Source organism: Capsaspora owczarzaki (genome assembly GCF_000151315.2).
Source record: "Capsaspora owczarzaki ATCC 30864 unplaced genomic scaffold supercont2.6, whole genome shotgun sequence".
Taxonomy (NCBI): Eukaryota; class Filasterea; order Ministeriida; family Capsasporidae; genus Capsaspora; species Capsaspora owczarzaki.
In genome coordinates this window covers 1127736-1152469 of record NW_011887297.1, presented here as the reverse complement: position 1 = coordinate 1152469, position 24734 = coordinate 1127736, and the positions used below count along the sequence as shown (strand labels likewise).

The window sequence follows — 24734 nt, the reverse complement described above, 5'->3', positions numbered from 1 at the left end:
AATTGAAATGGTGATGGCAGCGCGACCGATTCGACAGTCGGCCATGGGCACTCGCCCCTCCATTGAGCAGAGCACATCGCAGTGGCGAGTAGACCCAGTCCAGAGCAAGGGGGTGGGGCGAGCAAGTTTCGGCGGTTTTTTATGTTGACCGCTCTTCTTGGCGAATTTTTCGCGCCTTTTTTCCTTTTTTTTTTTTTTTTTGTTTTTCAATATTTTTCGTTTTATTTTTATTTTTTAAAAATCAGTTCTCATTTTGTTGCTCGTTCAAACGGTACCAAACGCTGCTCCACCACTGCACTCTACGCCAACCTGCGCAACAGAACGCATGCGCATAGTCACATGCCACCCACAGCTGCAGAACGGGGTAGCCGAACTGCCATGTGTTGTGCAGACGGATCGTCAGTAAAGAAGAGCCAAAAAAAAAAAAGAAAAAAAAAAAAGAAAAAAAATGCACGATCTCTGGTGCTTGCGCTCTGGAGCGTTGAGCGGCCGGCCTCTCTGATGCGACCGTCGACTGAAACTCCTTTCCCGCGTCGTGAGGGTGAAGGAGAAGGGTCGAGCAGGGAGGCCAGGCCAGCAAATGCCCAAGCCGTTTTTTGAATGACGGCATTCCACCTCCACTCTTACCGTTTTCCCCGGCATGGACGAGCATTGGGGGGGGGGAAGGGCGGCACAGTGGCGCGTCGAATGTTGCTCATAGGATGCCGTCGACGGTAGCTCGGAGCAGGAGCAAGTGACTCGACGCGAGCATCAACGTCTCTCTTTTGACGTTGATGATTTGAATTTTTCAGCCCATTCGTTTTTTTTTTTTTTCGGCGCCATTCCCCACTCCAATCGCACCATCGTTCGTTCTCGTTGCATCCTCGTTTTTTTACTTTGATTATGAGCTCGTGGAGACAATCGAGCTCGTGATTTTTTTGTTGCTTTTTCGCCAAGACTTTTGTTTTTCTGAAAAGTGAATCGCCAAATTCAGGCAAAACCAAAAACCTCGGGTTGCTCAACTTCTCATTGCAACTCACCTTTTTTTTTTTGGCTGATTTACAACCCTCTTGCACAGAAATCAAACCGATAGCCATGTTCGTCGCTCGCTCCCTCGTTGCCACCCCCGCTCGCGCCATCTCGATGCGCGCCGCCGCTCTCGGTAAGGGCCCTCCCCCGCAATTTGTGTGCACCCCTTTCCTTTTTGCTAACTTTCTTCGATCAAACAATCGGCGTGCTTGCTGTCGTGGTTGCAGCTCCTTCCAAGGCTGCCGCTGCCAAGCCGGCTGCCAAAAAGGCTGTGGTCGCCGCACCTGCCGCCAAGGGCGGGAAGCCGCTCAACTCCTACGCTAAGTTCACGAAGGAGAACTACCACCGCATCAAGGCTACCCTCCCTGAAGGCACTTCATTCGGTGACGTCGCCCGCGCTGTCGGCGCCGCCTACCAGCAGACCAAGAAGTAAAAACAAAGCCAGGCACACGGGCTTGCATGGCCACTGTCCCCGATGTGATTACTCGAGACGTGTCTTGCTACCGAACTGACATGTGTTTTGCGGCATGACTGGATTGTTGTTCTTCTTCTGCGTTCTGGGTCACTGTTTCAAAACCAAAAAAATCAGTGTTTTCAAACAAAAACTTGCTTTGTTGGTTACATCACAATACCGCCAGAGCGAACAATCACCCCCACCGCTCGGATAGATGCGGAACAGGATACAAATTTGGAAGATTCGGAAACGGCGGCTGCCGTGGGGAGCTGCTGGGCGAGAGTGTTTCAGCGTCGGACGGGGGCGAGCTCGCATCAGACTCTGTCGGGTCGTTCGGTATCCTGTGTGTGGTACTGGCATCGATATTTGTGACGACAGCAATAGGGGAGTGGGGTGATGGACGAGACGGCTTGGACATGCCGTCCTCTTCGGCAAATCGCTTGTGGTGAGGCGGCACCACCTTCTCGTCCGGCTCGCCCTGCTCGGCCTGCTCGAGCGTTCTCTTCGCGGATGGTGCAGCGCTAGTCTCTGCAGGTATCGCGCGAATCGGGCGAGGCTGCTCCTGCTCCATGCATGCAGCCCAGAGCAGCGATTGGAAGGCGTCTGTACCGCTGTTTGACTCCACGTTGTCGCCCGCCCCCTGCGTCTCCTCGTGCTCGCTGATGCATGGCCGCGGCAGCAGTGGCCGCAGCGATATCTGCTCGTAATAAGGCTGCTCCCTGGATTGCCTCAGAAGGTCAGCCCACCCCGACGCATCCTCGGCTTGATCGCTGCGATTAAGATGTGTTTTAACTAGCTGTTGATCGTTTTTCACGACATTCGCTATTGGACTTCGGTCGGTGTAGCACACCAGACGCAGCGGCGACGACGTTGGACAGCTATAAAAGATCTTGTACAGGTTGCCGTTGCGCTCGCGGTAGACGTGCTCGGACTTTTTGGTCGTGTGGGTCATGTACGCCTTGCACCAATTGTACGAGTCTCGCCACCGTCGAATCAGGCTGCTATCAAACACAAACCACGACCCCAGCTTTATTGACCGCTTCTCCTGCACGTGCAGGTGGTTTGTTCGGATCTCTATGTTGTTTGCGTGTGCTTGCTGGAAAATCCAGTCCACCGTGTCGGGTGTCCAGAATGGCGTCGCCGGCACACAACGCTCCATCCCAATATCAATCTGATTGTGATTTTGTGATTCTGAATCGTGAATGAAAAATAAAAAAGAACTGAAAAAGCAAGCTGTGTTAGCAAGCGCTTTTTATTGTGAGTCAGAACTCTACAACAACAACAACAAAAGGCTTAGCTGTGCTCAGCGCTCAGAAATGGTAGTCTTGTTTTTTTTTTTTTTTTTTTTTTTTTGTTTCTTTTCCCACTTCATCGATGCGCAGTCGTCGGTTGGTCGTTGTGCTGTGCTCGGTCGCGCTGATCCAGCTGCTGGTGGCTGCTGGCTCGCTGGCCCAGGAGAACGCTCATGCGCACGCACACGCAGCCGTCAATGGTGCGGGCAAGTACGGAAAGGCAGTCAACGTTGCCGCTGCCGCGCGTCAGCAACACAGCCAAGGCCACAACCACGCACATAGCCACGATCACGGCCATAGCCATAGCCATAGTCACGGCCATAGCCACGAGCATGCCCACGCTGGCGAGCCGCGGATTGTCGCTGTCGCAGCCGTGCCAATCCAAGCTGCAGACCAAGCACCCAGCCAAGCACACAATCACAACCACAACCACGACCACGACCACGACCACAACCACGACCACGACCACGATCACGACCACGGACATGGTCATAGCCACGAGCATGCCCACGCTGGCCAGGCGGCAGCGGCAGCGGCAGTCTCCAAGAACGCAATCACTCCGAGTGCCCAATCATCTCCCGTTCCGGACCAAGCTCACAACCACGACCACCACGATGATTGCTCCCACGACCACAGTCACGACGACGCATCTGCCACGTCCGTTGCTTTTGGCAGCCCCGCCTGGATCCATGCGCTGGGCTCAACCGCTCTGATTAGCATTCTGCCGATCGCCCTGCTCTTCTTCATTCCGCTGGATAAGGCTGCGTCTGCAACCCACGCCTCGCCGCTGCTCAAGGTCCTGCTCAGCTTTGCGGCCGGTGGTCTGCTTGGTGATGTCTTTTTGCACCTGCTTCCGCACTCGTTCGCCCCGCACTCTGAGGGCGGCGACGACAACGGTGGTCACTCGCACTCGCATTCGCATTCGCATGCGCACTCTCACTCCTCGGCCGATCCGCACACGGCTGGCCTGTTGATCGGACTGTGGATTGTGTCTGGCATCTTTGCCTTCTTTGTGATTGAGAAAATCATGCGCCTGCTGGGTCGCCAGTCGCACTCGCATTCCCATGCGGAGCCTGCTGCCTCCGATTCAGCCAAGAAGGCGGCCAGCAGCAAGGACGGCGCAAACAAAGACGGTCATGGCCATGCTCACGAGCACCACGACCACCAGCACGAAGAAGAGGAGCTTGCTCGCGCTGCCGGCATGAAGGCTGCGGGCTGGCTGAACCTTGTGGCCGACTTTGCCCACAACTTTACGGACGGCATGGCGATCGGAGCCATGTACCTGCACGGCGGCCGTGTTGGTCTGACGACGACGATTGCCGTGTTGATGCACGAGATTCCGCACGAGCTGGGCGACTATGCGATTCTGATTCGCTGCGGCATGTCCAAGAAGCAAGCCATCCTGGCGCAGTTCTCCACAGCCATCGGCGCGGTGTGCGGCACCTTCCTCGGACTCATGTCAGAGGGCATTGCCGAATCCTCGTCGTGGATTGCGCCGTTCGCTGCCGGCGGCTTTATCTATATCGCACTCGTCACCGTCGTGCCCGAGCTTCTGGACGACAGCCATGTCCGATCGCGCTCCACCACGTGGGCCATCCTCTTCTTCCTGATCGAAGCGCTCGCGTTCGTCGCTGGTGTCGGGTTGATGGGTTTGATTGCTTTGTTTGAGTGAAACAGTGATGCCAACCGGTCAGTCAGCTCGTCTAATACAGTAGTATTTTTTTTTGCACGCTCGTGTTCATAGTTGTATTTACTTGGGCGGCAGGAGGGGCGGGGGTTTCCAAGGCGAATGAGGCGAAAGTGAACAAATAAGAAAGAAAGAAAGAAAGAAAAAAAAGAAATCAGTTCCTTTATTTCTTTCTTCGTTTTCGAGCGCGCCAAATGTCGGACGACGACCTGAGCCAGCTCGATGCGCTGACCGAAGACACTCACAGCAGCAACATTAGCGACGAGAGTGTTGTTCTCGGCCTGCACGAGCACGGGGACGGCAACGACGTGTCGCTGTTCGACGAGCACCCGCTCGAGCACGACGATGAGGGTGAAGAAGAGGACCTGTACGGCGGCGGCGGCGGCGGCGGCGACCCGTTCCAGGAGCAGCCGTTCCAAGAGGAAGGCGAAATGGAAGAGCTCGACCACCTTGACACAGCCGAGCTCGAGTTTGGCGCCACAGAGCATCCCGGCGACAGCAGCACAGCTGAGGCCGGGTTTGAGTTTGGGCGGGAAAATTTGAATGTGGATTCAATGCGCCTGCTCGATGCACTCAATGCCGACGAGTCGCAGCTCGCAGACGACAGACACGCCCTGCCATCAGAAGAAACAGACGCGACGGACAAAGCTACACACAGTCAACACATGCAGGCGGACTCGGCGCCATCGGAACAACGGCAGAGAGTCGTGGCGGCGGGCGCTGCTGAGACCGACAGCCGACCGGCACTCCAGCGCGCGCTCGAGCCCGCAGCAGCTGCCAGTCGACCACTGCTGGCATCGACAGCCACTCGCGTCTCACCAACGAGGCTTGGCGGCGGCGGCGGCGGCGGCGGCGACGCGTACGAGATGGCCATCCTTGGCGGCACTCCCGCGCGCGGACCTGCTGGGACGAGCTCCGCTCTTCCAGCAATGACAACCCCACAGAGGCGCGTGGGTCCCACCCGCTACATGAGTCTGGATCTTGTTCGTCTGTTGAGCAAGAAGCAGGTGAGTCGATTGCAAAAAACAAAAAGAGATAAAAAGAGAAACATTGGAGTTAAGTGTGTCCTCACTTTTACCTTGCTGGACTCCGTGAGCAGGACCCCAGAGACGTGATTTCACTCACACTCAGCTTCCCGAACGACCCGATGGCGGGAAAGTTTGATCGCATCGAGCAGCTCGACGCGTTGGTGAATTTGCGCGTGCTGGATCTCAGTTACAATTTGCTTGCTCGCATTGAGGGCCTTTCTCGCCTGGCCAACCTTCGCGACTTGGATCTCTCACATAACAACATTGAGCGCATTGAGAATATCGAATCGCTCGGCCAGCTGGCGCGCCTCAATCTCGAGCACAACAACATTCGCGCCATCTCTACGTCCGTGCGGAGCCTCCGGAATCTCAAAGTGCTGCTGCTGGGGAGCAACCGTCTTGAGAATCTTGGCGATCTGGACGTGTTGAGTCCGCTGATCAATCTAGCAGTGCTCACGCTGTCCGGCAATCCCATGGCTGTTCCACTGCACGCGCGCGCCTATGCCATCTTTACTGTGCGCTCTCTTGACACGCTGGACGGCGTTCAAGTTTCGTCCGCGGAGCGAGAGCAGGCTGCAGTGCAGTTTGAGCGAGGTATGGACTGCTTTGCCATGAGCTTGAAAGCGAGGGCACACGGCACTACAAAACCCCCTTTCTTACTCACCGGCTGGCGTTTGTTGTGTTTTGAACAGCTGCCCTTCTCCAAGCGGAAACCCACGCCCAGACGCTCGATCGAGAGCGCGCAGCAGTCACACAAAAGCTGTCAGTGACCGAGTCGAAGGTCGCACAAACGCAAGCGCAGGCTGACGCGCTTTCCCGCAAGAATCGCGAATTGAGCGACGAAGTTGCTCGATTGGCGGCCGAGCGAGCTATTGAAGCCGAGAAGGTGCGATTCATCGATTTTCAAGCTATTTTGCTTGTTGTACAACAAGTGGAGCTGGAAGAGAGAGAGAGAGAGAGAGAGAGAGAGAGAGAGAGAGAGAGAGAGAGAGAGAGAGAGAGAGAGAGAGAGAGAGAGAGAGAGAGAGAGAGAGAGAGAGAGAGAGAGAGAGAGAGAGAGAGAGAGAGAGAGAGAAAAAGAGAGAGAGGGGGATAAAACCACACACGCTCACTCTTCGTTTTTTGACTTGTAGCTCTCCAAACTCGCGGCAGAAAACGCCTTGCGAGACAGCTTGCTGGTAAAATGGCAGCTCGAGCACTCGGAAAAGGAACACAACGAGTTGCTGAAAGCGGCAGGCCCCACCACTCCGGCTCGCTCAACTGGACGAGCAGCGTTTGCACCAGCCACCGCGCCCACGCGCTTTGCAACCATGCCCGGATTCACTCCTCGCAGGCCCACCACTGGCCAGCAGCAGGGTCTACTTCAAGCTCCTGCAACCACGATGCCTGCCTCGCGCTGGGGTGTGACACCGGTTCAAGGCAGAACAGCTGTCGACACCCGACATTTATTCGAGCAGGCGTTCGCTCCTCGGTCCAAGGACACTTCCGTGTTACTCGATGAAACAGTTGAAACCATTGCAGCAGCCGAGCCGTTTGTCCTTCGGATGACGGACACTCCGGATGCTCGCAGAACCACCACCGCTGATTCCCACGTCCCCAATCTTCGTTCCATCCAAATCAATCCGGCTATGTTTCTGTGCCACAGCAACAGCAACAGCAGCAGCGGCAGCAACCACCCCAGCAACAACAACGACAGCAACAACAGTTCTCTGACGTGCAGTCCTCCTTCCTTCGAGGTAGCAATTTGAACGACTCAGTGTACCCTTCTCAAGGGTCTCAAACACCCCGGGGCGAGCGCATGCCATCGACTGGCGCCACATACACTCAGACACCCCAGCAACAATCACAGCCTCCGCGCGCTTCCTACTCGCAGCAAATGTTTGCCTCGTCAGCATCTCCTTATGCACACACTCAAAGCTACCCGCCTCAGCAGAATGTTTCGTCGCCTCAATCGCGCCCGTCTCAACAAGGGCAGCAACATCAGGCCCAACCACAGTTTCAAACACAAGCCCGGCCGCAGCAACAACAACCGCAGCAACAACACCAGCAACAACACCAGCAACAACACCAGCAACAACACCAGCAACAACACCAGCAAACCCAACCTCGAGGCTTGCCATCGCTGGAATCATTGAGACTGACAGGAGACAAGTTCCCCTTCCCTGAAGAATACGCACGAATGAAACTGTCGCAGCTATTGCAGGCGATTGCGGTGCAGGAGGCCAAATTGCGCGAGGGTGCTGAGCAACGACTCGAGCAACAGCTGGCACTGGATCGCGATGGGTCGGCGCTTGCCGCTCTGTCGGACAACCATGCCCAGGTGCAGGCAGAGATGGACCGGCTCGAGGATGAGCTGGGTGCGCTCAAGCTGCTGACGGTCGAGCAACAGGCCCGCCACTTGGAGGCTGTCAGGGCGTTTGCGGCAATCTCGCAGGCGTTGGAAACCAAGCAACGGGAACACGCCGAGTTGGCGTACCAAAACAACAGCGCACAGCTGCTGCTGGCAGAGTGGCAGGACGAGCTCGTCCAACGGCAGGCCAACGTCCAGCACGTGCGACTCGAGTCTGACGACGCGAGACGCTTGGCAACCGAGCACCTCGAGGAAGCTCAACAGGCACTTCTAAGCACGCAGGAGCGGATTGAATCCACGCGTGAAGCTTTGCAAAAGATTGAGGAAGAGTCCATCGAGGCTCAGGCGCAAAAGCGAGTGGCTGCTGCGCGCCTCGAAGAAGTCGGGGAATTGCTCCAACAGCGGCTGACTGAAAACGCGCGCATCACGTTGGCCCTGCAGGCCCAGAGTCAGTTGCTGGAGCGCGTCGAGATGGACAAGCGGGAGGCTGAGAAAGCCCTTGCTCACACGCTGGAGCGACACCGTGCCGCCGAGACGCTTGCCGCACAGGCCCAGGCCGAGCGCGAGCAGGTGGAGTCAACGTTGCAAATACTCCTCAGGCAGCGCGATTCCCTTCAGCTGGAGCTGGCCCAGCTGCAAGAGGACACTGCGCGCCACGCACGAATCCTGGATGCGGCTCGGGCCGATGCCCAGCTCGAGCGCACTCGCTGGGAGCAGCAACGCCAGCAGCGCGAGCAGCAGGATCAGTTGGAACGCCAAGAGCGCGAGCTCAAGCTCCAGCGAGAGCGGCAGGAGCACGAGCGTCAGCTGGCGCTGGAGCGCGCTGCCGATGAAGAACGGCGTCGCGTTCGTGCTGAAGAAGTAAAGCAGCAGCAAGCAGAAGACGCCAAGCGGAGAGAGCAGGCCGAGGCAGCGAAGCGTCAAGAGCAGGTCGAGGCAGCAAAGCGGCAAGAGCAAGCAGAGGCAGCGAAGCGTCAAGCGCAGCAGCAGCAGCAGCAGCAGCAGCAGCAGCAGCAGCAGCAGCAGCAGCAGCAGCAGCAGCAGCAACTGCAGCAGCAACAACAGCAGCAGCAACGGCATCAAGCGGCCGTTCTGTCGCCCGTAAAGCAACCTGCAGCCGCCTCGGAGGTAGCACAACAGCCACCAGTGGTACCGCTCTCAGCTCCGGCAGCAGCAGCAGCAGCAGCAGCTGGCGTCCATCCTCAAGCCTGGGCTGGCGGCATTCCGACCAGCAAGCCCGCCACAGCCACGGGCCGACCAATCTACCTGCCTGCCGATGGAGATGTGGCGTTGCTCCCGCCGATGGCGTACTGGGAGACGGTCGGCACTGTTGTGGGTCGCTCTGCAACCGCGGCGATTGCTTCTCATCTGCAAGAGCACCCGATCGCCTCGTCGACCGCGGCCCCGCCCGTCCTTCTTCCCAATGCGATGCCCAGCTTCCAATCCGTTCCTGCCTCCTCGATGCCACACTTTTTCAACTCGTCCAACTTTGATGGGCGTTCGGCAGGCGGACCTGGGTTGGGCGCCGCCCCGCCCATGTTCCCTCCTGCGGCCATCATCCCGCCGCCAGGCGCCAGAGTGTGGCGATTCGACACGCCAGACACCTATCCAGAGATTGCCCCGACCGTCTACCCTCCTCGCACGACAATGCCGCACCTGCCGTCGACCGCCGCCGACGAGCTTCGTCAAAAGCTCGCTCTCTGGCGCCAGCAGTTCGATCGCGACTTGAAGCTCGAGCTCGAGGCCAGCATGGCTGCATTGACGCGCCCGAAACAGGCGTACCACGACCAAGTTGTCCAGTTGACCATGCAGCTCAAGAGTGCCCAGGATATTTTCTTGAACAACTCGACCATTACCACGACCACGCATCAAGCCACCAGCACGTACTCTGGCTCAGTCATGTATCATCATCATCACCATGTCTAGTCGAGACGGAGGAGTCGAGGCGGTCTTTCCTTTTTTTCTTTCTTTTGGGTTGATACAGTATTACATCCAGGTGTTATTATTATTTTCATTTTTTGCAATACAGCTTTTTTTTTTCTTTTTTTTTCCTCCGTTGTCGTTGTGATTCACTGTCGTTGTTGGACATGTTTCATTTGTTCGTTGTTCTGGTCTTTACGATGACAACATTTCGTGCCCGGATCTTGTCAAGTCTGTTGATATTCATCGCTCACAACTTGACACTGTGAGTCATGATTTTTTGGTGCTCAGTCTTTTTTTTTTTTCCGTGTTTTTTTTTTCTCGTGTTTTTTTTTTTCACGTCATCGCATCGCCCTCTGAGCATTTCAATCCCCGTCCTCAGCCAACACATCAACCGAACATTCAGCCACTGAAGCCCACATTACTCTGGAATAAACGAAACGGAGAGAGAGGTCTTTGAAAACATCAACAACTCATTTGCCGCGAGCGGGTGCGAATGGCGAGTCGGAATCCTGCAGTCGTGCTCGGCACGGTGGTGCAGCGAGCTTCCGTGACGGAGCATGCCGTGTCGTATTCCGATGCCAGCATCGTTCCCGAGGCGGTCGTTGAGCCAGGCTCGCAAGGCCGGGTGGGTGCCACAACAGCAGACTTGTCAACATTCGCAGCGGGTTTCGCGCCATCGTCCGTCGCGTCGGCGATTCCCATCTCCGTCGGGACTGTCGGCGCCCCACAACTATCACAGCCACCGCCGGTACTACTGCTGTCAACCGTGGCAGCGGCAGGGCCGGCATGCGAGACTGAGCCTTCGCCGGAAGTGCATGTCGATGCGAATGCGAATTTGAGCGTTTCGGCGGTCCACGCCAACCCCTTCCCTTCGCCAGTGTCGCCAGTTGCGCCCATCGTCGACCTCGCCCACAGCAGCAGCAGCAGCAGCAGTAGTAGTGACAACGACACCAGTCGCAGCACCGTTCGCACTAGTAGTCACAGCCGGAATGGCAGCAGTAGCTGCGGTTCCAGTCGAGAGTTCGATGATGATGAGGCGGCGTCCCCTGATTCATCGGGTGCTGCTTCCGTGCATCTGCAGCCTCCGCCCCAGCGGCGACCAGTGCACGCGAGTGCTGATGCGTCCTCGAGCACGAGCGACGCCGCGGACGCGAGCAGCACTGCGCCTCGGACGGGCGCATCCGTTCCACACGGCTTTCGCAGCAACGGTAACACTCTGGGCCACCAAGCATCAGCAAGCACCAGTGCTCCTCCCGAGTCCTGCACCGACAGAGTAGCATCGGTATCTTCCGTGGCAGTAGGAACGGCGGGAGCAGAGCGAGAGGCAGCAGACGTGGCGTCAGTTGCGTCAGTTGCATCGGAGGGCGCGCTGAAAAACACTGCGAATCCAGATCTACCATCATCGCAGCAGCAGCAGCAACCCCAGCCATCTCCCAGCAGCAGCATTAGCAGCAACAACAGCAACCCCATAAACAGCCCCAATACGCGTGACAGCCACGGAGACAGCAGCAGCAGCAGCAGCAGCAGCAGCAGCAGCAGCAGCAGCAGCAGCAGCAGCAGCAGCAGCAGCAGCAGCAGCAGCAGAAGCAATCCCAGCAGCGCGGGCGGAGGGGTGCCGGCTGTGATTTTCCCCGTTGCGCCTCCACATCATCAATCGCCGTTCCAGCATCCGCCAGACACCCTCGTCGGCAAGTACCGCATTGGCAAGACTCTCGGCGAAGGCACCTACGGCAAGGTCAAGCAGGGCATCCACATCCACACTGGCCAGCAGGTAAAAAGCAAAAAAAAAAAGCAACGAAGCGAAACGAAACGAAACGAGCCTTGTTTTGGGGTGTTTTAGGACGTTTTTTATGAGCCGGGTCAGATATCCCCCGCGTCCAATTTGTTACGCACCCGTCGCGCCGCCCCATGCCATTGCGGATGGACGCGTTCTTGTGCACGGTTGCTTCATTGGATCCGCGCCCCCCCCCCCTACTTCGTGTTTTGGGTCCTTCCCTTCGTCTGCGACGATCTGCCCTCGATCGGAAAGTGTTGCTTGAGGGAGCAAATACGCCAAACCTCAATCTAACATCACCCTTTTTCTAATCTTTTTCTCCTTTGAGTGCTTAATTGCAGCGAGGTGTGCAATCTCGGCGATACATCCATCAAAGGATGCACTGCACTTTCCTTTGTCCTGGAGACTCACCTCCAGCTTCACTTTTTTTTTGGATGGGTGATTGTCTGACTCATGTTTTTTTGTGCTTTTTGGGTTTTTGACAGGTCGCGATCAAATCCATTGAAAAGGCCAACTTGACAACAGACAAACACGCGACACGGCTTGCGCGGGAAATTCGAGCGCTGAAAGTCCTACACCATCCCCACATTGTGCACATTTACGATGTGATTGAATCCGAGACATCGATTACGCTCATCATGGAGCAAGCCGCTGGCGGCGAGCTGTTCGACTACATTGTCACACGCACGCGGGTCAACGAGCCCGAGGCGCGCAAGTTTTTCCGACAGATTCTCTCTGCTGTCGACTATTGCCACCAGGTGAGAAAGCGTCAGCAGAATATACATCCACACACGCACGCACACACACGGCTTGGAGGCGGGGGGAAGGGAAGTTGGCAGAAACGTTTTTTTGATTGTCGATTTGGTTCTCACCCCCCCCCCGCAACCCCTGCTCCTCGTGCCCTGCAACGTGCACGTTGCAACAAACAAAACATGACAGAACTTTATCGTGCATCGCGATTTGAAGCCGGAAAATCTTCTGCTGGACGAGAACAAGAACATTAAGATTATCGATTTTGGCTTCTCCAACATGTACGAGCATCAAGCACAGCTGGACACGTTCTGCGGATCGCCGTATTACGCAGCACCCGAAATGGTGCGCGGTCGCAAGTACACGGGTCCCGAGGTGGATGTCTGGAGTCTGGGCGTCATCCTCTACGCCTTGCTCTGCGGCAGTTTGCCGTTCGACTCGCAACATGTGCGCAAGCTGTACGACCAAATTGCGTCAGGCATGTACAGGGTTCCTCCTCATCTCTCGATTGGAAGCCAAGCCATCATTCGTGCCATGCTGACTGTCGATCCGAAAAAGCGCATCACCGTTGAGCGCTTGCGCTACCACCGCTGGGTTTTGGAAGGGTACTCTGGCCCGCCTGACTCGTCCTTGCCGTCGCGCGAGCCCATTCTGAAGGTCGACCCCGAGGTGACGTCGGAGCTCACCCGCGTCTTTCGCTTCCGTCAGCATCTCGTCGACCAGATGATTGGCATTCCTGAGATTCAGCCCCAGGTTCCGGCCACCACGCAGCCTTCGACGGCTGCCGCGCTTCTCATGGCACAGCACCAGCTCCTGCAGCAGGCTGGCGAAGAGGATGACGGCCCTGCAATTGACTTTTTCGATCCGAGCGACTCTGATTCCGACTCGGATGGCCTGGACGCCGCACTTGCCAACGATCGTCTGGACCAATGGGCGAATTTAGTGGCTGAAGCCGCGGAGGGTGGGTTACCTGCGCTCGATGACTCGCCCCCTCAGCCGCATTTGATGGCCATGGCCGCCGCACCACAGCAACAAATACAGCAGCATCAACAAGTACAGCAACAGCAACAACAACAACAACAACAACAACAACAACAACAACAACAACAACAACAACAACAACAACAGCCACACCAGCCGCATCATCATCACCCACTCCAGCGGTCGTTAAGCCGCTCGCGCAGCACTTTGCGGCTTGATCCGCGTTCGGTGTTGAACCAGAATGCCAAGTTGGATGCCGAATCTCGCGCTCGCTTCCGCACCTTGTGTTACCATCCCATCCGATGCATGTACTATCTTTTGGCGGAAAAACGGGCGCGCGATCGCGTCGAGTTGATCATTCAACAGCAGCAGCAACTGTTTGCTCAAAAGTCTCGGTCGCGGACCATGTCCAGCAGCAATCTGCAAAGCATCCAAGAGCTTTCTGGCCACGCCTTCGCCGCCGGTGGTGCAGACGCGGACGACGACAACATGGCGGCGGGCGTCAGTCGGACGCACCCGCACTCGCGCAGTTCCTTCTCCTCCGAACATCCAATCGATTCCGAGCCAACTTCCCCAGCTCGTCTTGCAGCTCGTGTCTCTGCACATGTCGCCATCGCCGCTGCTAGTCAGAGTCAGCACGGCGAGACTGCACACCAATACCAGCTGGTGACAGCCGCGTCGCTCGGGGTGGCTCGGCTCATGCCGGACGGCGAACCCATGTCTGCGCCACTCACGCGCACGCCAATGTTCTTTGACGCGCACTCTAGTATTTCAGCGACGCACTCGCCCGTCCAGCAGCAAACGATGCATCAGCCGCTTGCACGTCGCGGCAGCGCCAAACATTTGGATTCTGGCCACCATTTGCCAGTACCCATGTCTTTGCCCGTTTCGTCCGATCAGGTGTTGCCCATACTGTCCAAAACCATCCGCGAGCGACGTCTGGCCTCGCAACCCACGGCACGCACATCAACCCCGCCGCCCCAGGTCATCACGAGCACTTTCGTGACTGGCGCCCAACCAACCCAACCTCTAGACTCTGTACCCGCGTCGCCGACGCACGAGTCTGCAGCGTCGTTGACAATCGCCACCGACGAGGGCGCATCTTCTGGTTCGGGGCGCCTGTTGCACCCTTCCTCCAGCACGCACTCGTCGCATTCCTCGCGCGCCAGCTCCCCAACGGGCTACTCTGGCTCATCGAGTCTCTCGGCTGGCGGCGGTACGCCCTTCTCCTCCTCGACACAGGTTTATCCTCCCAGCTCCAGCCGGACCAACCCTTCGTATTTGGCACTCTCGTCGCCCAGCTCTTTCGTTGCTGCTGCAGCGCCAGTGGCAGCCAGTGGCAGCAGCCCTCTTCCTCCTCGTGGAGCGACGCGCACACGCGCCCAGTCACAGTCGGCGGCAACAGTACAGCCTGTCAATCTCGCCGCGACCGGTCACGCGTTGATGACTGGTATCACGTCCCACGACAAGACCATCTCGACTCCAGCTCTCTCCCAGAATTTCCCAAACGTTGCTGCCAACGCCTCGCCCATGACGAGCCGCGCCCATCCGTCACACTCGGCGAACGCTGCTGCCTCTGCTTCTGCCCCGTCGTCCACAACAAAGCCCCGCCTGTCCCGTCGGCTCACGATGGATGCCGTGTCCATGCTCAAGTCGATCAGCTCGAAGCTGTCCCTCACCGCCTGGGGTTCGTCGCAAAACCAGCCCAGCCCCACATCCAGCAGCTGGTCTGTCACGTCATCGCAAGACTCGATGGACGAGTCGGCCAGCCGAGCCGCGCCCATCCGAACCCTCTCGGGCTTCTTTAACGTTTCGACAACGTCGTCCAAGCCGCCCAAGGAGATTCTGGCCGAGGTTCGCCGAGCGCTCGTCCGTGCCAACATCCGTTTTGCCGAATCTGGCTACGTCCTGCTCTGCGAGGCGCATGATGATTCCAAAAAACCCTCGCAGTTTGAGCTGGAGGTCTGTCACATTCCGCGGCTGAGTCTGTACGGTCTGCATGTGAAGCGCATCCGCGGCGACATTTGGCGCCACAAGCGCGTGTGCAGCACCCTGATTGCCAGCATGAATCTGTGAAGGAGAAGAGGGGAGTGTTGGTCATCTTGAAGCTGCTTCGCGCGAGCCCTTTTGTTTTCAGTTGTGTTCATGTTTTCGTTTTTGTTAGCTTTGTCTATTTTTTTTCTCGTTGAATAGACCTGATTTTTGCCGTGGTTTCTGCACGCTGTTGCCTGCGGTTGATTGTGAAACAATTCTCTGCGCGGCTGTCACTGGTGGTTCGTCGGTATTGTGTTGACGCGTTCGAGCAACGAGCAAAGAAAGAAAGGGGGCAAATGGTCTGTACAGCTCGCCCCTTTCGCTCCATCTTTGAAAACGCTCTTTGAACGCAGCAGCAGCTGGTGACCCTGCACTTCCACCACCAATCACACGCCACAACAACCCGAAACGCCCAAAGCCCGACGAGGCGAGGCGGATGTCGATGAGGAGGTGTTTTTTGTTGTTTGTTGATGGTTTTTGTTGTTTTGAGCAAACCGCAACGCACAGAAAAATTCCATTTCAATACAAAAAGGCGAGCGAGTTTTTTGGTAATCGAATTTTTGGACTCGCGAGGGGGAAGGCCCGACCCCATGCCACCACAGAGCAGGCGCCGGGTGCTTCTTCGACGGAGGCAGAGCAGCGTGGTCGACGGAGGGAAGTGGGGGTACGGGGCGAGCAGCTGAAGAAGTGTTGAATCAAAGTCTCGCGCGCGTGCCGACCTTTGATTGCACGTTGTGCCTTTCGCTTTTGTCTTGCTTTGACTTGTTCACCTCGTCGCTGTTCACTCTTCTGTGCCCTCCACTCATGATCAGCCTCGTTTGCGCGCGCAGAGAACGCAGTTGGATTCGTTCGTCAACACGCGCGGTTCGCGCCTCGGCACACATTCCATATTGTATTTGTTCATTGCCGCTTTTGGCGAGACCTCAGTCCATTTCCCAAACCAAAGTCTCCCCTCTCACAAACAACCAACCGCCCCCGGCGCTTTTCTCTTAACACATACATTCACACATCATCATGGTTGACTACGTTGCCGTCGCCGAGCAGGCAGTGCAGACCATTCTGGCTGTCGCCGAGGACAAGTCCATGGAGCTCGTCAAGTCGACGGTACGCGCCTGCTTTGTTAGCCATTGTCTACTTTGCTCTTGTCCTTCGCTCTCTCTCTCTCTCTCTCTCTCTCTCTCTCTCTCTCTCTCTCTCTCTTTCCTCTTCACTTGATTTTGCTTCCTGGTCTCTCTGTTGTCACGGTCGACGTGTGCGGTGTCAGATCCCCACAACGTTGCTTATTTTTCGCTTCATTTTTTTTTTTTTTTTTTTGTTTGAGTTCTAGTTCTCACCCTTTTTCGTTCGTTTTGCTTCTTCTGCGCTGCTGCTTCCTTGCTTGAATCACAACAAACACAGAAAGAGACCAAAGTCTATGCCCAAGCTGTTCCTGGCATGCACCCCAAGCGGTAAGTGAGCGAGGCAAGCGCCTGCGTGTCGCTCTTTTTCCGCCACCTCCTCCTTCTTTTTTTTCTACCGCTGCCTCTGTTTCTCCTTCTCGTGCTCGCTCGCTCGCTGCTCTTGTTTCTCCATCTTGGCTTTTCCGTGACCTCCTTCTCCTTCCCCCCCCTCCTCCTTCCCTTCCCAATTGACGTGCGGGACAATCGCGCTCGCTGGCTCTGGTTGGCCGCTCGTCTCGTGCTGCCTCTTTTTTTTTTTTTTTTTTTTCCTTTTTTTCCCCCTTTCTCTTTCCGGTGCTTCGGTTCCCCGCTCTTTGCCGCGTCCGCACCGGCTCAATTGCCCTTTTGTTCCGCTCCCTGTTTTTGGCTTTGGCTCACGTGGCTGTTCGTACTCGCACTCGCACAGATACCGCATCGAGTCAGAGTTTGACGCACCGCCGGCGCGCGTGGCGTCGCTCATGCTTGTCAGCGAGCGAACAAAGTGGGACGAGCACGTCAAGTCCATGAAGCTCCTCGAGACCTTAGCCGACGGCGTTACGGTTGTCCACACCACCATGAACTCGGCCATGCTCGGCGTCATCTCTTCGCGCGACTTTTGCGACGCGGTTGTCTTCCGACCGCTCGAGGGCACTAACGACCTGATTCTTGCTGGTGAGGAACCACAAAACCGCCCATTCGCGCCCTCCTGCTCCATCCTCCTCCTCGTCCTCATCCTCCTCATCCTCCTCCTCATCCTCCTCTTACTCGCAATTCTCAGTCCCAACCCCTTCCCTGATACCTGCGGGCGTACCTTCACGGTCGGCGGCGGGTTTCTCATTTGGGGAGTTTTTTGTTTGAGTTTTCGGCGTTTTGAGAAGTTGCGGTTTCGGTTTCACGTGGACCCAATTGGATGAGTTCGCACCCCCCCCCCACACCCCGTTATTAGCTTCCGTTTTCATTCTTGATTGAATGACGCGGGTGCCCCTCCATTTCGATCTGCTTGTCACTGGAGCGAGCGGGCTGGTGTGTGGAAGAGTGTGGTGAGAATGTTTTCAACTCACATCTGCTTGCTTGCTTGCTTGCTCTCTCTCTCTCTCTCCTCGTTCTCGCATCGACGCATCGGAATAGGCGAGAGCATCGAACACAGCGGCGCACCACATCAAAAGGACGTTGTGCGCGGCTTCCTGCACCGAGGCGGCTGGATTTTTAAATCGTTGGACAACGGCCTCCGAACTCGAATGGTCGGCGTCCTGCAGGTACAGCTCGGCGGACAGCTCTCCACAAGCTCCATCCTCGACACTGTTATGCCAAAGATGCAAGTCAGTCTGATGGAGGACCTCCGCAAGGCACTCAAGAAGACCGTTGCTGCTGCCGCTCACTGAACAAAGCAAACAAACAGGTTTTTGTTCTTTTTTTGGTGCGTCGCGAGCGGGTGCGTGCCCTGTACTGTATGAGTGTTTGTTGTCAATTAAACTATTGTGTTTTTTGCCAAAGTGCGCACCGGCAGGGACTGTATCGACGAAATCCATCTTTTCTCGCTGCTTCCTGCTTTCCTCAGAGCCACCAAGTCTTGTACAACAGTGGACTCAAACACAAGAATTTATTTTTGTCAACAGAAAATCACAAGAAAACGCAGGAAGAGAGAGAGAGAGAGATAGAGCGAGAGGTAGAACTGTAAGGGGAATGCAAATTTTTGGCTTTGTTGTTTTTAATCGCGGACGTTGATGTGGAGCTCGGCCTTGACGTCGCAGACATACTCAAGAAGCTTGTTAATGACGGCCTGCTTGTGCTGGGCAGCATCGTTATCGATGGCGACGAGCTTGGTGTTGGTCTCCTCCTTCAGTCGCTGGGCAATCTGGGTTGTGTCGCCTTCGTGTGCCTTGACGTGAGCCTGGAACTGGGCCTCGCGCTCGCTCTTGAAAGCGGCAATCTCGGCCTCAGCCTCATCCTTGGCCTGCTTCAGGCGGGTGGCCTTGCCTGTGTTGGGAGAACAACAAGCAAGAGACGGCAGAGGTGAGCTGTTGTTCAGAGGTGTCTTCCTTGACATCCAAGATTGCATCTACCGCAGAATGACAACGCCAACAGTCATCCATTGCGCACTGGTCAAAGCGATGGGGGGGGGGATAATGATAGAGGAGCACACAGTGCGGATGGGTTTGGTTCGATAGACCGATCGACCGACCGACCAGCTGCCACATCAGCACTGGCACGAATCGCACAGCAGCAGCAGCAGCACGCACTGAACTCGAATCCCACAAAGCGTTGGTCCATGACACAACAACGAGAGAGACAGAGACAGAGACAGAAAAACCAAGCTTTCTTTATTTTTGCTGGCTTTTCCATTACTGCATTCGATCGCCATTGTAAACTCTACAGAGCACTTTTTTGCCATCCCACGCACATCCCCCTCTGTTCCCAGGCCCTGCTGAGTTTGAACTCATCCCCCCCCCCAACTCTCGTCACGGACAAGTCGATCGCGCGGAATGAGTGCTGGGGAAAAGGGAAAAAAAAAAAAAAAAAAAAAAAGTCATGAGTGTCTTTTTGTATTTTTTCGATTTTCTTCCCCACTTTTTTTTTTTTTTTTTTTTTTGCTCTTTTGCTTGGCGATTCCAGCTGTGAGTCGCACTTAAAACCCCTTCAACTACAAGCAACATCACTCTTTGTCTCTCTCCTTCTCGGCTAGGCGTGCGCTGCTCGTGCGACAAAGAGCGAAACGGCGAAGCGAGCAAAGGTGAAAAGGGGGAAAAAATCAAAAAATCACTGCCACGAGGGAAAAATCAAAAAAAAAAAAAGAAAAAAAGAAAAAAAAAAAAGCAGGCTTTCGAACCGTCCACTGCAGAGAGCGAGCCAGTGTAGAGAGAGAGAGAGAGAGCGAGATAACCAAAAGGTGGAGAAGAAAGAGAGGAACGTACGCTTGCGGGCCTTGGCAACAATTTCAGCAGCAGACTTCTCGGCCGCGAGGAGCGCCTGGATGCCTTGAGATTGGTTGGACATTTTGGGGAAAAAAAAAGAAGGACTGAATGAATCAAAAATCAAAAATCAAAATGCAACTTCCACCCATTGCTCTGGAAATGCGTTTAAGTTAACATAATAATAATAGATAGATGCAACAACAACAACAAGACAATAAAAAAAGGCAGAGCACTTCAAGATCGCCCAGCAGGCTGGCGTTGCAAGAGTCGCTGAACTGCCGAATGGAGCGCACCGAGCTCCGAAATGGTTGCAGAGGACAGCACGTCGGGAGAAAGGTGAACCATCTGCTCGACCTCGGCCCGAACAAAAGTGATGGCCTGTTGCAACTTGTCATGCAAGGGGCCGTCCAGGCGATGCCGAGTTGCGGCTGGCTGGTGAGCGCTGCCGTCTTCGTCGTCGAACGCGCGCTTGTTGCGGGAAACACTCGACGTCGCTTCGACTGAGACAGCGTTCAATCTCAAACCCTCTTCCAGGCTGGCGCGGAGGTGATTCATCTGTCCGCCTTCACACTCCCCGAGGCTGGAGACGAGATTTCGGATGCGCTCGGATTCAAGAGAAGGATCGGACACGGCTGCTCCAAACTGGTCGCTTCCAATCGGGGTCGAGCACAGAAACTGCTTGATAACATCCATGCGGTCGGGCGGACAGAGCTGGCCAATGATATCCTTGAACGGGGTAAACTGGGCAAATTCCTGCCACGCGACGCAGGCGGGTGTCAGGACGAGCCAGTGCTGCTCGGACAGCACGACGTTAAATAAGTGAATCCAGGCCTGCAAGAGCTCTGGACTTGCATGCGGCTGCCGAAGACCCTCCACTGAAAAGTGGGCGCAGCGACCGAGCAGTTTGCAAACGATGAGTTTCACTCCCAAAGGCTGGCGTTCAATGGACGCTGCGAGTGCTGTGAAAATCTAAGAAAAAAGGAGCCAAAAAGCGGACGCAGATTAGGCGAGGCGGGCGGAGGCGGGCGGGCTGAGCGCAGGAGATGATGAGAGCCAAACAAACCAAAGCAAGCAAAAGCATACCGAGGTCAAGTGGTCAACAGAAAGTCCTGGGTAGAGTGCGTGGACTGCATTCAGCAGCGCACAGCATGCCTACAACAAATGCAAGCAAGCACGAAAATAACAGACATGAGACAACCGCAAAACGCCAGCAACAAGAGTTACACCTGGCAAACCTGTGCTGGAGCTTCCCCGCTCCCCGCTGCAGGAAACACGGACGCGGAGCATCGAACGATTGTGTCGATAAGCGTTGTCAAATCACGCCGTGCGATTGTGCTTGCAATAGCATGGGACGTGAACAGAGTTGCGATCGCGCCGCATGCAAGGGTCTGGAGAGACGAAGAAGAAGTCGGTCAGAATTCAAACATCTTTTCTTGACAAAACAAAAAATAATCACCTGGATTTCATGCACCGAGGCTCCTTGGTTGGGTTGGCAGGACTGAACAAGGGCCTGTGTTGCCGGAGCGACGACTCCCGAAACAATGCTCGACACGCCCGCTTGGACAACCTGAAAAAAAAAAGAAGAAAAAAATAATGCATCCCACTCGGACTTCAAATCAGCGGCAGCCAATTCAAGGTCCTCGACAGCGTCAGAACATACAGCAATCTCTTGCTCGGACATGGCCTGACCCGAGGCGGCAAAGTACCGCCAGAACGCCAAATTGGCGAGATTTGCAGCCGGAGAGAAGGCCTCCACCAGTGCAATGTACTGGTCATCTGGAAGTTCGCTACTCAGCCGAGAAATCAAATGGCCCAGCGTCACGTGAAGTGGCTGATCTCGAGGAGTGCACACAATCTGCGACACAATTCGTGGGAGTTTTAGTCGAAAAAAAAACCGATAACAAAGAAGTCTCCGTGGTACTGCCAACAACTCCCAAGTTCAGTTCAGCTCCTCCTCAGCCATACCAATTGCCCAAGGAGACGCAAGTGTGCGCAAAGGGTGTGCGCAGGCAGGCGTGGCGCGAGAAAGCTCCACACGTCAGCCGCAAGGGTTGCACAGAGTGAGTTTGGGGATAAGACTTGACGCATTAACGCCCGCTCCAGAACACTGAACTTTGCTGCGGGTAGAGCGACGGCAAGGTCGCACAGCGATTCCCAGGTGTGCTGGTACAAGGACACACGGAGCAGCTGCGCCTGTTCGGATGATGGCACAGCCCCAGGCACCTCCACATACAACGTGCACGGCAGCAATATTTCCGCTCGCGCCTCTGCAACTTGCGCAAACACCATGTCAAGCAGAGGCAGCGCACTTTGTTGGTCTGCAGCAGCATTTGGAAACAGCAGGTCGAGAACGGTCGCGGGCAGTGGGTCGCGCGTATCGGTGCTGAACGTGCAGAGCGCCAGCACAGTCGTCAGCTGCGCCAAACGGAGGGGTCGGCCAGCAATCGCGTCGGACTGGCAAGACGAACCCAAGCACGCACAAAAGAGCGGGTTGATTGCGAGGCATTTGACGATCGTGTCTGCGTTAATGACCAGGCTCCGCAACTCGGAAAACGTTACAGCAGTCACGTTCTTGGAAGTGAGAGCGTCCAATATCAATCTGGTCGACGAGATGACGCGCGAAGCATGCACATCAGTGGTGTGTAAACGGAACACGTTCCCAACAAGCAAGCCAAAAAAAAAAAAAGAAAAAAAAAAAGAAAGAGAAAACATCGCAAAAGGGACCTACCCTTTGACCGACAAGACAATGTCAATAACTTTGGCATAGCAGGACTCCAGTGAGCTTGCCAATGCCTTGACGGTGTGGAACAGATGAGAGAGATAAAACCGACAAACACGAAAGCAGCGCGTAAAATTTTTCGAGTCGCCAAACGACGTCGCTGGCTCGTCTGGCGTTTGGCCAGTGACAGTGTAAGGCGTCGCAGTCACGCAGTCCTTGAGGTTGCGAAGAAGAGGAGCACTGAGGGCATCCACAATCGCGCCGATCTGGAAGCAAAAAAACAAAAACACGAAAACAACACCAGAGTGAGGTCCAGCGTTGAGATTCGTTCAAAAGACGCTCCAACTAAACTTGCAGGAATGTTTGATCGGAGGGCTGTGGGTGCAGCTCGAGAGACGAGGCGAATCAGGGCTTTCCAGGTTGCGTTCAACATTGACATGTTGCGCTCACTCAGCGTGCAAAGCTGAACAAGCCCCTCGCAAGCTACAAGTGCAACATCCAAGGAACAAAAACGAATGAGTTCAAGGTGACGCACTAGAAGGCAGCTCCGTTGAACTGGACGAAATGAAATGCACGGTGAAACGTACTTGCAGCAAAGGCCACCATGTCAGAATGCGACAAGTTGTCCAGTTGGACCCGTTCGCTCAATACAACGGCATAGTTGCCAAACAAGGTCGTACTTGTAGCAGCACATTCTGCCAAGCGGTCTGCCTTCAGTTGCTGCGAAACGAAAACAAGCAAACAAACAAAAAAGCGTGAGGCACAAGTGCGAATCGGCTGAAAAAAATTACATCGCCAGGCGTGTGTGCGCCTTTTACCCGTTGAGCCAAGCCCACAGCAGTGAGCGTTTGACACAGTGCATTTGCCGCATGCGAGATGCCATCAAACGAGAGTTGCAGCTGGTTTGCCGAGACCAAGCTGCCAAAGACAACGTTCAACGCACGAAGCGCGTGCTCAATCGTCTGTCCACACAAACAGCGGCTTGAGCATTTTTTTGGTTTTCAAGTTGTCATCAACACAACAATCAAAGTTCACCCTGTGAAGACCTCATTATTTTCATACCAGGATGGCACTATCGACCTCGTTGGCAGCTGATGGCTGCTTGCCGGATCCAAAATGGGCTTGAATCGCTGCACTTGCCGCGGCGACCCTGGCGGCCATCTACCCTCAGAATATGACAAACCAACGAAAACAGCGTCAGAATCCAACAATGCTCAACATCGTCACAGCGACGACGACGCCTTTGTGCAAAGCATCAGATTTTTTGGCGGGAAAAACGAAAAAAAAAACCAAAAAAGCCAACAAACTCGCATGCAAACTTGTTTCACTTTGGGAACGCCCTTTGTGTACCTGGGTGAGTGCGGGCTGCAGCTCGGACGACACAGCGTCAAGGAGCTCGTTGGATGACAGAGACGACGTCCACGAGGCGGCTGACGAGCCAGCGCCAGAGCCAGCGTCTGCAGGTACACTGGTTGCGCGCGAGGCGGACAAGCGGGCGGCAAACTCGGCTTCGAGCTCCGAGTCCTGCGCCGAGAGCGTCGAGGCCATGGGTGGCATTCAGATGAATTGGGGGTGGGTGGCGTGAGGGCGTGGGGATGGTGCAGAGGGACTAAAGTTGAGACACGACGAGGAAGATTGATTCGAGTCAACAAAATGGACAAAGAGCTGGAAGACTGAGCGCTGATTCACAATCTCAGTCGATCAAAGTAGGCGGGACAAAGCAAGAAGGGAACTGCTTACAGTATAGTTTTCAATTGTTCACGAGCACGATCATCGACCAACGGATCAGGTTGAAAGTAAAAATGCATTTTGCAGCGAAACTTTCACTTTGGCAGTTTTTACACCACACACACAAACACACGCACACGTGCGCGCATGGAAATAGTGCAATATGTATTGACACTATCTACAAGATTTCTTGCGTCTCGCTGGAGCTTGAGCTTGCCACAGAGCTTCAGTGGTCTTCGTTTGGCTTTGTTTTGTTTTGTTTGGCAGAGATTTTCAAAAAAGATACAGATCAACAGCAAAGGAGAACAAAAGAAAAAAAGTCACATAGTTACACACACTGTAGCAGTTGCTTAAACACTGCCGAGATTGGCCTCGTCAATGAGCTCGCTGAGATTCTCGTTCTGGAGCGAAAGATCTTCCGGCATGACATGTCGGAAGGAAGACTTTTCAATCCGAGCCTTGCTGGGGCGTTGCCACAGCCATGTCGACTGCGCAGGTCGAGCGGCCGCAGAGGTCACCTCGCGCACGGCATCCGACATGCGACGCTGCACTTGCTCGGCGGTTTCCTTGACGTTTTCGGTCGAGAGGCGACGAATCGAGCTCCCAACGGGCGAGTCCGTCGTCATCGTAGACGGATCCTCTGGAACGGGTTCGTCGCGCTGCATGCGCCGCTGCA

The 24734-nt window shown here is 55.3% G+C and overlaps 8 protein-coding genes across 8 annotated transcripts; 5 read left to right on the top strand and 3 right to left on the bottom strand.

Annotated features, from left to right (window-relative positions):
• The first annotated feature begins 241 nt into the window (after nt 1-241).
• Nucleotides 242-1613, top strand: CAOG_04334 (hypothetical protein). Its single transcript, XM_004348112.2, has 3 exons — nt 242-271; nt 1058-1141; nt 1236-1613. Exons 2-3 carry the CDS (start codon nt 1075-1077, stop codon nt 1439-1441), a joined length of 273 nt encoding a protein of 90 aa, XP_004348162.1. The 5' UTR covers nt 242-271; nt 1058-1074; the 3' UTR covers nt 1442-1613.
• CAOG_04333 (hypothetical protein) lies at nt 1614-2673 on the bottom strand. The gene has a single exon (XM_004348111.2). It carries the CDS (start codon nt 2619-2621, stop codon nt 1656-1658), a length of 966 nt encoding a protein of 321 aa, XP_004348161.1. The 5' UTR covers nt 2622-2673; the 3' UTR covers nt 1614-1655.
• A 134-nt stretch (nt 2674-2807) lies between these two features.
• Nucleotides 2808-4469, top strand: CAOG_04332 (catsup protein). The gene has a single exon (XM_004348110.2). It carries the CDS (start codon nt 2837-2839, stop codon nt 4424-4426), a length of 1590 nt encoding a protein of 529 aa, XP_004348160.2. The 5' UTR covers nt 2808-2836; the 3' UTR covers nt 4427-4469.
• A 113-nt stretch (nt 4470-4582) lies between these two features.
• On the top strand, nt 4583-9848 carry CAOG_04331 (hypothetical protein). Its single transcript, XM_004348109.2, has 5 exons — nt 4583-5448; nt 5541-6063; nt 6162-6355; nt 6603-7004; nt 7067-9848. The coding sequence occupies exons 1-5, from the start codon at nt 4636-4638 to the stop codon at nt 9743-9745; spliced, it is 4611 nt and encodes a 1536-aa protein (XP_004348159.2). The 5' UTR covers nt 4583-4635; the 3' UTR covers nt 9746-9848.
• Nucleotides 9849-10050: 202 nt separating this feature from the next.
• Nucleotides 10051-15460, top strand: CAOG_04330 (MAP/microtubule affinity-regulating kinase 2). The gene is made up of 3 exons (XM_004348108.2): nt 10051-11513; nt 12002-12274; nt 12456-15460. The coding sequence occupies exons 1-3, from the start codon at nt 10236-10238 to the stop codon at nt 15321-15323; spliced, it is 4419 nt and encodes a 1472-aa protein (XP_004348158.1). The 5' UTR covers nt 10051-10235; the 3' UTR covers nt 15324-15460.
• A 726-nt stretch (nt 15461-16186) lies between these two features.
• On the top strand, nt 16187-18234 carry CAOG_04329 (hypothetical protein). Its single transcript, XM_004348107.2, has 4 exons — nt 16187-16385; nt 16680-16729; nt 17127-17371; nt 17828-18234. The coding sequence occupies exons 1-4, from the start codon at nt 16296-16298 to the stop codon at nt 18079-18081; spliced, it is 639 nt and encodes a 212-aa protein (XP_004348157.1). The 5' UTR covers nt 16187-16295; the 3' UTR covers nt 18082-18234.
• A 46-nt stretch (nt 18235-18280) lies between these two features.
• Nucleotides 18281-19715, bottom strand: CAOG_04328 (vacuolar ATP synthase subunit G). The gene is made up of 2 exons (XM_004348106.2): nt 19612-19715; nt 18281-18676 (listed from the first exon to the last, which is right to left on the bottom strand). Exons 1-2 carry the CDS (start codon nt 19691-19693, stop codon nt 18408-18410), a joined length of 351 nt encoding a protein of 116 aa, XP_004348156.1. The 5' UTR covers nt 19694-19715; the 3' UTR covers nt 18281-18407.
• A 48-nt stretch (nt 19716-19763) lies between these two features.
• On the bottom strand, nt 19764-23993 carry CAOG_04327 (hypothetical protein). Its single transcript, XM_004348105.2, has 12 exons — nt 23681-23993; nt 23393-23491; nt 23149-23292; nt 22918-23050; nt 22686-22813; nt 22340-22596; nt 21577-22210; nt 21272-21466; nt 21068-21178; nt 20847-20999; nt 20695-20763; nt 19764-20580 (listed from the first exon to the last, which is right to left on the bottom strand). The coding sequence occupies exons 1-12, from the start codon at nt 23885-23887 to the stop codon at nt 19846-19848; spliced, it is 2865 nt and encodes a 954-aa protein (XP_004348155.2). The 5' UTR covers nt 23888-23993; the 3' UTR covers nt 19764-19845.
• Nucleotides 23994-24734: the final 741 nt, after the last annotated feature.

Bases quoted from the DNA above. Each gene is read 5' to 3' on its own strand.
- CAOG_04332 (XM_004348110.2), top strand. From the start codon at position 2,837: ATGCGCAGTCGTCGGTTGGTCGTTGTGCTGTGCTCGGTCGCGCTGATC.
- CAOG_04330 (XM_004348108.2), top strand. From the start codon at position 10,236: ATGGCGAGTCGGAATCCTGCAGTCGTGCTCGGCACGGTGGTGCAGCGA. The intron at 11,514-12,001 runs GTAAAAAGCAAA...GGTTTTTGACAG, and splicing joins ACATCCACACTGGCCAGCAG to GTCGCGATCAAATCCATTGA. The intron at 12,275-12,455 runs GTGAGAAAGCGT...AAAACATGACAG, and splicing joins CTGTCGACTATTGCCACCAG to AACTTTATCGTGCATCGCGA.
- CAOG_04329 (XM_004348107.2), top strand. From the start codon at position 16,296: ATGGTTGACTACGTTGCCGTCGCCGAGCAGGCAGTGCAGACCATTCTG. The intron at 16,386-16,679 runs GTACGCGCCTGC...CAACAAACACAG, and splicing joins TGGAGCTCGTCAAGTCGACG to AAAGAGACCAAAGTCTATGC. The intron at 17,372-17,827 runs GTGAGGAACCAC...GCATCGGAATAG, and splicing joins TAACGACCTGATTCTTGCTG to GCGAGAGCATCGAACACAGC.
- CAOG_04334 (XM_004348112.2), top strand. From the start codon at position 1,075: ATGTTCGTCGCTCGCTCCCTCGTTGCCACCCCCGCTCGCGCCATCTCG. The intron at 1,142-1,235 runs GTAAGGGCCCTC...TCGTGGTTGCAG, and splicing joins GATGCGCGCCGCCGCTCTCG to CTCCTTCCAAGGCTGCCGCT.
- CAOG_04328 (XM_004348106.2), bottom strand. From the start codon at position 19,693: ATGTCCAACCAATCTCAAGGCATCCAGGCGCTCCTCGCGGCCGAGAAG. The intron at 18,677-19,611 runs GTACGTTCCTCT...CTCCCAACACAG, and splicing joins TGTTGCCAAGGCCCGCAAGC to GCAAGGCCACCCGCCTGAAG.
- CAOG_04327 (XM_004348105.2), bottom strand. From the start codon at position 23,887: ATGCCACCCATGGCCTCGACGCTCTCGGCGCAGGACTCGGAGCTCGAA. The intron at 22,814-22,917 runs GTACGTTTCACC...TTGCACTTGTAG, and splicing joins CATGGTGGCCTTTGCTGCAA to CTTGCGAGGGGCTTGTTCAG. The intron at 21,000-21,067 runs GTGATTATTTTT...TCGTCTCTCCAG, and splicing joins CCTCGGTGCATGAAATCCAG to ACCCTTGCATGCGGCGCGAT.
- CAOG_04331 (XM_004348109.2), top strand. From the start codon at position 4,636: ATGTCGGACGACGACCTGAGCCAGCTCGATGCGCTGACCGAAGACACT. The intron at 5,449-5,540 runs GTGAGTCGATTG...CTCCGTGAGCAG, and splicing joins GTCTGTTGAGCAAGAAGCAG to GACCCCAGAGACGTGATTTC. The intron at 6,356-6,602 runs GTGCGATTCATC...TTTGACTTGTAG, and splicing joins GAGCTATTGAAGCCGAGAAG to CTCTCCAAACTCGCGGCAGA.
- CAOG_04333 (XM_004348111.2), bottom strand. From the start codon at position 2,621: ATGGAGCGTTGTGTGCCGGCGACGCCATTCTGGACACCCGACACGGTG.